General features: G+C 46.1%; 2 protein-coding genes across 5 annotated transcripts; both read right to left on the bottom strand.

Moving 5' to 3' along the window:
- Positions 1–3512: 3512 nt before the first annotated feature.
- On the bottom strand, positions 3513–5351 carry LOC141042927 (myosin-11-like). The gene is made up of 7 exons (XM_073511839.1): positions 5295–5351; positions 5067–5207; positions 4634–4690; positions 4487–4543; positions 4320–4400; positions 4113–4195; positions 3513–4020 (listed from the first exon to the last, which is right to left on the bottom strand). Exons 1-7 carry the CDS (start codon positions 5349–5351, stop codon positions 3897–3899), a joined length of 600 nt encoding a protein of 199 aa, XP_073367940.1. The 3' UTR covers positions 3513–3896.
- On the bottom strand, positions 5349–8976 carry LOC109759967 (uncharacterized). Of its 4 annotated transcripts, none has more exons than XM_020318797.4 (7): positions 6793–8976; positions 6590–6697; positions 6444–6497; positions 6270–6350; positions 5971–6140; positions 5569–5722; positions 5349–5491 (listed from the first exon to the last, which is right to left on the bottom strand). In XM_020318797.4, the coding sequence occupies exon 1, from the start codon at positions 8855–8857 to the stop codon at positions 6794–6796; it is 2064 nt and encodes a 687-aa protein (XP_020174386.1). In that variant the 5' UTR covers positions 8858–8976; the 3' UTR covers positions 5349–5491; positions 5569–5722; positions 5971–6140; positions 6270–6350; positions 6444–6497; positions 6590–6697; position 6793. The 4 variants fall into 4 exon arrangements, with proteins under 4 accessions (XP_020174386.1, XP_020174387.1, XP_045090754.1 ...); XM_020318798.4 differs by having other exon boundaries at positions 6590–6649; XM_045234819.2 differs by having other exon boundaries at positions 6459–6497; positions 6590–6649.
- Between the last annotated feature and the right edge of the window lie 2028 nt (positions 8977–11004).

Here is an 11004-nt window from a genome sequence, read left to right as displayed (position 1 = left end):
CTAAAAATAGCAACAGCAAGTGCCAATAGCACCCATGTGCAGCCATGCAGATTTGGGACCATCCTACTACATGCACGTATAACATCCACTAATGGCACAAATCCTAGTTTCAACATGCAACATGAAACAAGGACATGATCCTAACATGAGCATGCCATCAGTCAACATGATTCTAGCATTCATCACTCAACATGAACATGATTCTAGCATGAACACAGCTACTAGCATGTAGCACAAATCTAGCATGTAGTAGCACTCGCACTAGCATGAACATGAATCTAGCATTAACATGAATCTAGCATGTAACACAGCTACTAGCATTCTAGAATGAACACAAGCAGTAGCACACGCACTGTACAAAATAAGAACAGATCAGTCTGATGGGATTCGATTGGGATCGCATCCAATCGGATCTGCTAGAATCCTATCAATCCTAGCACCTGCCTAAGAAATTAACCGCTAATCTACATCTAGGAGCAAGATTGTTGGGGATTTGACTCACCGGAGCACGCGCAGCCGCGGCGAACCGAGGCCGGGGTGAAAACCCCGGCGGGAACGATAGAGGTGGCGGAGCAGAGGACGAGCCGGCACCGGCGACGGCCTGCGGCATCGGCCCCGTGCTGAACGCCACGCCGGAGGTCGAGAAGGACGGCCCGCCGACCGGAGAAAACCCTCGGACGGGGTCAAGAAAACCCCCGAGGCCAATGGTGTCCCAACAAGGGGCGGCTTCGTCGACGGCGCCGGCGCCGAGCCCAGGACCACGAGGTCCGGAATCGGCGGCGGAGCAGGAGCGGCCGGCACCGCATTGGCCGGAGGTCGTGGAGGCCGGCAGCAGATGGGGGACGGCGCCCGCAGCGCGGAGGCCAGGTCGCGGCCCGAGTTCTGGAGCCCGGCCAGCTAGCGCTCCTGGATGCTGGAGATGCGCTGGTCGACCGGGGTTAGAGGGCGGCGCGGCGGTGGGCGTGGCGGAGCCATCGGAGCAGAGGAGAGGAGAGGGAGGGGCGGTGAGGGAGAGAGAGGGAGCAGTGGGAACAGTGCGCCTGGGCGGTGATAGGAGAGTGGAAGCGAGTAATGAGACGTCGCCTCCGTCTCCCACGCTGCCCGAGGCGTGCAACTGCCCTGCACGCGCGGCCGCGCCCGGCCAGGCTCGCGAGAAACTGCCGATTCGGCAGTTCCCGCCGGGCCAGGCTACGGGCTGCTTTGAGGTTCGTGCGGGCTTCAAACCGCATGCAGCCCAGCCAACCAAACAAGTCGCGCACATCCCGCGCGGGCCTAGTTGAGCTACATGCGGGCAACCAAACACGCCTATGCCTTCAACTAACATTCTGGTCAAAGCAGGAAACAGTAGCTCCTTCTCCCCTGCCGCGACCTGGCCCGCTGGTCGGAACCCCACGGCCAGCCGTACTTCTTCCCCTGCCATTAGTATTGCCTCGGCCGTGGCCATACTGAGAACTGCCATATGTCCCTCGGCCAGCACGGCCGTTGCCACCTCCTCTTCCACCATTGCCGAGCATAAAATCACCCCAGTCGAGCTTGGACTCGTCATGCTCGCCCGATCATTGACTAGATGGCTGGACATTAGAACGAATCGGGCCGGCCCAGTTGTGTAGTTGCACGCGCACTCACTCTGCTCTGCCGGTACATGGGCCTTTTTTCATTTTTATTTTTTTCCTTTCCTTTTCTTTTTTTGGTTCTTTGTTTTTCATTTTCGTAATGATAATAACATTTTTAAGATTTTTGTAACCACAATAAACATTTTTTAACTAAACAAAGCCATTTGTCTTCTATAAGGAGCGATGAAAAAAAGAGCTAGGCGACGAAAAAAATACTCCCTCCCACCGAAAATACTAGTCGGAGAAATGAATGTATCTAGACGTATTTTAATTCTAAAATTCCGGACGGAGGGAGTATTAGCCAACCGGACCCGCCCAGCCAGTCCATGGGCCCAAGAAAGAAACATCAGTGCTGGACAGTACTCGAACTCGGGGTCTCACACTAGCAGCGCCCGCATCTATCCACTCGCCCTGAAGGATGCTGGTGTTGATAGATAGCGTGACGCCTATAAGAAGGTACTCCCTCCGTCCAAAAAAGTTTGTCCCAAGCTTAGCGCTAGATACATCCATTTGAGGGACAAGTTTTTCCGGACGGAGGGAGTAAGAACAAACAAGAGCGTTCATATACGTAAACATTTTTCAAAGATTCTAAACATTTCCTGAAAAAGGGTGAACAATTTTAAATCCGGAGTACATTTTTTTAATGCAAATAGTTTACGAAATTCGAAAAAAAATCTGAAAATGTTACACTATTTTTGAAAATCCAGATATTTTTCAAACATCCATTGACATCTATGAACAATTTATGAAACTGTGGACATTTTTAAAAAGTGCAAACCGAATTTGAAAATTCCAAACACTTTTTGAAAACCAGGAAACATTTTTTTAATTTGTTATAAAAAATAGTAACCATAGACATTTTTAAACTTCTATTTTTTGAAAAGTGCAAACATTTTTTTAGATTCCCGAACATTTGGAATTTATGAACAAGATTTTTAAAAACTGAACATGTTTTGAAACTATGTACTAATTTTGTTCTAGATTAAAAAATTGTTCCCATTTTTTAAAATGTTGATGTTTCAGGAAGTGTTCACTTTTTAAAACTCGCTGAGTTTCCAAAAAATGTTCTATTTTTTGAAAAGCTGTTTGTACTTTAAAAAAATGTGGTGATTTCAAAAATTGTTTACAGTTTCAAAATGTATTAGCCCTTCAAAGAAGTATTCAAATATTGATGTTGTGGCCTTCAAAAATTGTTTACATTTTCAAAAAAAATTGCCCTTAAAGCATGTTTTCAAAATATATCCAGGTTTCTCATTATATAATTATAACAGTCATTTGGTCCAGTGGCTAGTAGGTGGAGTTCAGCAGCGCTAAGTTCGCAAGCGTTTTTTTTGTTATTTTTACGTCGCACGTTAAAAAAAAGGGGAGGGGGGGGGGGGGGGGGGCTCACTTCGTGTCTGGTGGGCTGGCTCAGTTTGGGAACGCCCTCAAGGTTCGAAATAGACAGGGATCATGAGTATTTGGTGTGCTGATTTTCGGGATTACAAGTTTAGGGTTCTCTTTAAACTTTGTCTACAAGTTCAATGTTTCTTTTTTGTGTTTGCTAGCTAGCTTGTTGCCTTTGCTTACCTAGTATATTAGCTTGCGCCACTAAAGGTAAATCTTCCATTTGTATTCAAACCATGCTGGAGTCATCCCTAGAAAGAGCGACATCTTTCGAGTAAATATTTGCTGCACTATCTTATCTAGGAGGATTTTCTTGTGATGTGAAACTTGACATTACACAGCAGGCTTTTAGGCATTCTCCCAGTGACAGATGTTAAAAGCATTCTCCCAGTGACAGATGTACTCCCTCCGTCATATTGGATGTAATAAGATCTTATATTATGGGACGGAGGGAGTATGATTCTGATGTAAAAACAGACGATAAACATCTAAATTGAGGGTACACCAAAAATATCAGACGTCAATATGCAATTTCTTTTAACTATGATCTTCGTTGCAATTTACAGCATGACTGGCTAGTAGCCTTGTAAAACCTTTCCAGATGATAAAAGGACGACGAGCTTTTCCAATAGCAGCTCGGCATCCTGACCAAGGGCATCCGACCCCCCTGGCATTGCAATATAAAATTGATCTCCCAACAAAAAGGGGAGCCAAACTGAAGAAATAATCAATCAATCAAACCCAGGACCTAACAAAAAATATAAAACAGATCTACCAAATAACCTGAGCAGACTAGATTTGATTTGATAGAAAGAAAAGCCACGAACATATACATGATTTGTGCACAGATCGAGTGGGGAAAGGAATGTGGAAGTCGTGAGTGGAAGGACTACCCGCTTAGTCCTTTCTTTGGTGTAGGAAGCTAAACCCAGAATTCTCTCGGATCAAAGGTGGCATATCAACGTCCATTACCTTGATTTCTGTCATTGACTTTGAGATGTCATCCACCGAAAATGGAATGCTGTGGTTTGAAGTATCATGGGCAATGTTAGATCAGGGGCACAAAATTACTGTGGCAAACTAATTAGTATTGAACTTGGAACAAGAAATAACCTTGAATCATCATCCAACAAGAAAGAACTGCTCACTGCATTGTTCGAGTCTTCTGTCATCATTATTCTCATACTTGAGATGACCTACAACCAATTTGGTTCACTGTCAGAAATGGGTAGTAAAGGAACATAGATAGCACCACTTGCTGACACAGTAACATATGAAACTTGAATAAACCGGTAATTATATTAAGTATAACAAGCTTACCTCTGATGAAACAGTGTGGGTGCCATATTTGTCATCCCAATACATTGTACTGGTTCGATATAGCTGTTGTATGCTAAGGACCTGAAAGTTTTTGAGGTATGTGACAAGTCACAACTAACATATGCTTTAATGATTGCCGAAATTTAAGTGAATTCAAAGTCACTTACAGGGCACAAATCGTTGGTGATTTCTTTCAATGTTTTCTTAGGCTTTGGATGAATTACCTAATAATACAAGTACACGTATCATTAGGTTACATACAATTTTCACTTACAAAGTTGTAAATAGACATCTAATCAGTATAGGACACGTACAAGGAATCCAACGGCTTGCCTAATATGCTTCAACTCTTCCCAGGAAGAACCTGCATACTGTGCACCACATAAAATTAGCACACGAATTAAATATCACCGGTACTACCTCTTCAGTGGCGTAAATGCACCACTGCTCTAACTCAGTCAATCCAGCTTTGACATATTCTCCTTGCTAAATGAACAGCACTCGCGTTGGAGAAGCAGATTGCAAGATACAGGATATCTTAAAATCCTAACGGGAAGAAGTAAAATGTACGGCCGGTAGTGCAAGAGCCATCTCTTACCTATTGAACAGCTGGACATTAATAAACGAAAATATCTGAGTGAACACCTTGCTGGTTAAAAATGAAGGGACCTGACATATCAATAAAATACATGTTAATGCATACATACTCAAAAATAGTGTGTCCATTTAGAGTTTTAGGTTACATACATAATTGGCTTTCAAAACATTCAGGTCGTTTGTTAATATTTTCACAATACTCTGCCAATGTGCGATCAGAGTTTGTTGGGCCAAGGCATTTGCTTGAGAACGAGATCCTTTTATCAAACTTGCACGAGATGTTCTTGGTGCCTGCAAAACATGTAAAAGTAAAAAATTAACCCTGAAGTTACTGTTTTTCTGTGAAATAAAAGGAATTCTAGTGGCAATGAATCATACCTGGATGCAAAGACCAAGCAATGGAGATATCTCTTTCTTCAGATTGTCTCTAATCATTCCTCAAGGAAAGCTGTAAGCTGTTGCTTGAAAAGCAGAGCAGGATACTTGGCTTCAACTTGACGAAGATCACCTAGTCATCCAATCAAGCGGCTACCATGAAAAGGTCGCACAACACTTTGTGGTGAAGCACGAATTCCCTTGTGTATTCAGAAACAACAAAATTAAGAATTTCTCAGACTATAAAACTAGCAAGGGCAGGATAAAGATGTTTTACCGAAAAAAAACCTCCCAAACGATGCAGCAGTTGACCTTCACCTCTGAGGAGTGAGTCCAGCTGCTCCAGTTGTTTTCAGTGTCCGTTGTAGAAGTAGGAGTAATGTGGATGAATTGGAGAGCCAATACGCTAACTTGTCGTTATTTTCCTGGACCTTTGGAAAGGAACAATTCGAACATGACTATATAGCAGTACCCATAGAGAATAAACGGAAAAAGGAAATGTAAACTTATGTTGTTGCAGCATTTTAAATTTTGTTATTACCCCTTTTATTTATATGTGTTACTCAAGGTCTATCATGAAGGCCTAAGATATCAGTTCATTAAATCAAACGAAACAAAATATGAGTATTTCTCCCAGAAAGAAGGGTTCTCAAAGAAACAAGCGATAGGTATTACCTACCTCTATAGCAGAGCCTATTGTTTGAATAATACGGTCAAAAACACCAATTCTTTCAACTTCAAATGATCTCCAGTGCACAAGACGCCTGTATATAATGCAAGCTGCAATAGCCCTACCACTGGGAATCCCAAATCTTGTGATACACACTTGATTAGCAGGTCTTGGCTTTCCTGGAGCATAAAATTCAAACATACATACATAGAAACGTAAATGATACAATTTCAGGGTCAAGGAAGAAAAAAAAGGTATATAACTCGGAAAGGTTAAACAAACAAAGGTGTAGTCAACAAGTAGCACACCTGTTGCTTCTCGTTAAGTGATTTTTGAGGCTTCTCCTCAGCCTCAAGTTCTTTGAGATTCAGTGAGATGGGGGTTACATCCTGCACAAAGGTATTAATATAGAAAATTTATTTATTATAGCAGTTGCTTTTTGAATTATAAGTCATCTATTTGGTAATGTTCTTTCCACTTACTGGTGGTGATTTTACCTCCCCATTCGGAGCATGCACAATCTCCGGAGTTCTCAGCTAACAAAGTCAGTTAATTTGAAATATTAGGCCATTTTGGTGAAAATAAAAGTGTATTTGTACAGAATGCAAGTGCCAGGGGTATGACATACTTGGAAAGGAGACTTGGGATAGGCAGCTAATGATTTCGCAGTCGGAGAAATAGCAACAGCCTGTTGACGTTGTATGTGTAGTCAATGGCTATTCATTCTGAAGATTCACTAGGTAAACAAAAGAAATACTTCTGATAGTTGGGTTACTGAGCAACAAATTCAACGTTTTGAAATTGGACTTGCTATACTTGTATTCAACTCACACTAAGTCACGGATGTGTCATAATCAATTGATATCCCCTTTTCCGAGAAATCCTTCCTCAGAGCTTCTACCTTAGATTCATCCCCACATTTCACATAGGCCTCAACCATGATATCATAAATGCGACTGCAAGGAACAACATCCTTGTCCAACATTTCTTTATACAGATTTTCCATCTCATGTATTCTTCTTGCACCACCCAATGCACTCAGAAGAATACGATATGTTCTCGATGAAGGTTTGATGCCACACTTGCACATTTCTTTCTGAAGCTCCAAAGCACTATCAGTGTTGCTCCTGTAGCAGCATGCTGATATTAGAGTATTATAGCTGACAACGTCAGGAGTTAATCCATGATTTCTTAAGCTGTGAATTAGTTCCTCTGCTTCAGATATCCGAGACTGCTTGCAAAGGCCTTTTATCAGCAAATTGCATGTAACTATACTTGGAGGTACCCCACTAGTCTTCATCTTTTCAGCTAGAGTAAAAGCCTGTTCAGTGGCATCACAGTCTATATATGCATCTATGATCGCATTGTACACCTGTGCACCTGGTAAAACATCTTTATGGAACATATCATCCAAAATAGCTACTGCTTCCGGGATTTTTCCATTCTTGCAAAAGGCATTGACAATTGAACCATAGGAGACAACATTTGGCTTTAGCCCCTTCTCTCGCATATCAGAAAGTAGAACAAAACATTTTTCAAGCTGCCCATCCCTTCCATAAGCATCAATAAGCGTATTGAAAGTTTCCACACTAGGACTCACTCCATTCTTCTCCATCTCTGTGACCAAAGCATGTGCTTCTGTGATCCTTCCAGCCTTACCCAAACCGTTTATTAGTGCATTATAGGTGATGTGATCTGGACTAAGAAGGCATGATTTCATCCGCTGAAAGGTTGAGAAGGCCCCTTCAAGCTCTCCAATCTGACAATACCCATTGATAAGAGTGTTGTAGATAACCCTTGTTGGGAGTTGTCCTGCATTTACAAACGTCTGCAGTACCTCTTCTGCCTTTGAAATTTTGCCATCGTTGCAAAGACCATTCAGCAAAATACTACAAGTGTAAGCCCCAATCTTCACACCCTTCTTCACAGACTCCTCAAACAAGGAAAGCATTGCCTGTGAGTCTCCAACTCTGGAATAACCATCGAACAGAATGCTATATGTGAAACAGTCCGGCACCATCTTTCGTGACATCATTTCATGCAACACCGCGGTCGTCTCGCCTATCCTTCCAGCACGGCACAGCCCTGACAGCAGCACATTGTAAGTGATCATATTCGGCTTCAGGCCATGATGCAACATCTGATCCCGCAGCCTAAAACCAGCCTCCAAGTCCCCTATCTTGATGTGTCCATCGATCATCGTATTGTACGTGATATGACTTGGCAACACAGCCCTCTTGCCCATTTCATCAAACACCTTGACAGCGTCACTACCCCTTCCTGCTCTCCACAGTCCAGCGATGACCACATTGTATGAGAACGCGTTGGGCGGTGGGGCGCCGTGGCCTTCACAATCCATCCGACGAAGCATCCGGACAGCCTCGTCGACATCACCTGCCACGACGCACGCCTGGATGGCCTTGTTCCATGTGAAGGTGTCGGGGCGTGCCCCGGCGGCATTTAGGAGGTCGAACGCCCGGCGCACGTCGGCGTGGCGGCCGAGGGAGAGGAGGGACTCGAGGAGGAGGTTGCAGGAGGATAGAGACGGCAGAGTTGCGCGGGCGTCGGCGAGGAGGGAAAGTAGCCTGAGTGCGCCGTCGGGGAGGCCAAGCCGCGCGGAGGCAACGACGAGCGCGGAGGCGGCGTCGGAGAGGAAGGATGGGGGATGCGGGTCGACTTGGGAGGCGGCAGCGGTGGAGACAAGGGCGTGATAGAGGTCGGGGACGGAGGTGGCTGGTGGCCGGGAGGAGAGGAGGAGTGATTTCGCCAGGCCGACGGAGGCGTGGAAGCGGCCAGCGGCGAGGAGGTTGGCGAGCTCGCGGATGAAACCTGCGCCAGCGGCGGGAGTGGTGGAGGAAGAGGAGCAGAGGAAGCGGCGCAGGAGTAAGCGAGACATTTCTTCTCCGTCTGTGGGGCACTCGCTGGTTCTTCCTCTTCGACCTATGGCGATTACAGACTTTGATTCGAGTACAACTTGGGGAAGGGGAAGAAGAGGATCGCGAGCGCAGCTCGATACAGAGGAGATACAGAGGAACACACGCACACACGCCTGCGCCCTCACTATACCTGGCCATATCTCGGGCTGGGCCTACGTAAGCCCACAGCAGAAAACCTAGGCCAGGCTCGGCCCGACGTCGGGCCTAGTTTTCAGGCCCAAGCCCGGTCCATGAGTGGAAAAGCCCGCCGGGCCTTGGGCCGGGCCCCTTCCTTAAAACACATAAATGGCAAGCCCAAACTTGGCCCGACCTAGCACTCGGGCTCAAAAACTAGGCCCAGGCCCGGCCCGCGGACAAGACAGGGCCGGGTCGGGCTATTTCGGTCGGATCGGGTTAGGCCGGGTTTTCCATGGCCAGGTCTAGCCCTCACCCACCTACCACACCTGCTCATATGAGCTACCTACGGGTTCAGTTGGGTTGAACATGTAGGAGACCCATTGGGGCCAGTGAACTTGTGGCATGGCCTCCTTTCTCTCTTGGGCCAACCTGGTGTAGCTCTTCCTTCTGCCTACCCTTGTGTAGTGTGGTCGCCAACACCCCCCCCTTCTTCGGACAAGACTTGTCCCCAAGTCGCAGTAGTAGGGAAGTGACGACGAAGATCTTCAAGGTCCTCCCAGGTATCTGGTGTAGCTTGGTTGTCATGCTAGCGAATCAGGCCTTGCTCCCGCATCTTGTTCGAGCCGCGGCACCAGTGTTTGTCCAATATCTCCACAGGAACATTCACAGCATCAGAAAGTGATGGAAGAGATGAGGATGCGCTCGCACCTGGGGTCAAAGCCTTGCGAAGTTGCGACACATGGAAGACTAGAGAGATCGAGGATCCTTATGATAGCTTCAGCTCATACGTCACGTTGTTCACCCATCGGACCACTAGATACGGTCCAAAGAACTTGAAGCTGAGCTTGTGGTTGGCTCGGCGTGCGACTGATGTCTGAATGTACGGCTGTAACTGAGGAAGACCTGGTCACCAACCTGAAATTCCCGGTGGGATCGCTTCTTATCGGCCTGACTTTTCACAATTTGTTTGCGCAGAGCAAATGTTGCCTTAACAGGTCCTGCATTTGTTGACGCTCCTCCAGCCATTTGTTTAGCTTTGGAATCGGTATTGCTTGGTCAGGAAGCAACCCCAGGTATCATGGTTCTTGGTCGTAAACCACCGAGAACGGTGCTCTGTTGAGGGTAGAATGGTATGTCGAGTTGTACCAGAATTCAGCCAAAGCTAACCATCTGCTCCAGTTGGCGGGGGTGTTGTGCACAAAGCAGCGCAAGTAGGTTTCGAGACATTGGTTGACACGCTCCGTTTGGCCATCGGTTTGCGGATGGTGGGATGAACTCATCTTCAGTTCCATGCCTTGCAACTTGAAGATCTCTTACCAAACCTTATTGGTAAAAACTGCATCTCTGTCAAAAATGATAGCTTCAGGTAGGCCGTGGAGTTTGTAGACTTGATCAATGTATAACTGGGCTATAACTTGCGCTGTGTACGGGTGCTTAACTGTAATGAAGTGGGCGTACTTAAAGAAAGTCTCGACCACCACCAAAATGCATTTATACTGCCTGGATGGGGGCAATCCCCCAGTGAAATCCATGGACACCAAGTCCCAGCAACGCTTGGCGACCGGCAGAGGATGGAGGAGTCCTGGATATTGCGCACGATCTAGCTTCACTTGTTGACAGATTTGGCAGGTCTGAACATGCTCTTTGATGTGTTGCTTCATCCCAGGCCACACGAAAAGATGCTTGATTCTTCTGTATGTGGCTGGGAAGCCTGAGTGGCCACCCACAGTACTATCATGCAAGGCATGCATGATTTGGTGTTGGAGATGCATGTTGTTGCCCAGCCAGACCCGACCTTTGAAATGGACAATGCCCTTGTGCAAGGTGAATTTGCCCCCAGGCACTGGTGCTATGGCAAGTTGGGTGATCAGTTGTTGTGTCTTCGGGTCTTGGTCATAACCTTTGACGATCTCCTGTAACCACGTGGGTTGACACACAGAGATGGCATGGAGCTGTTCAGAGGCAGTCACTAGTGTGACGCCCCCGATTT

Source organism: Aegilops tauschii, chromosome 3 (genome assembly GCF_002575655.3).
Source record: "Aegilops tauschii subsp. strangulata cultivar AL8/78 chromosome 3, Aet v6.0, whole genome shotgun sequence".
Taxonomy (NCBI): Eukaryota; Viridiplantae; Streptophyta; class Magnoliopsida; order Poales; family Poaceae; genus Aegilops; species Aegilops tauschii.
This window is presented reverse-complemented; position numbering and strand designations above follow the sequence as displayed.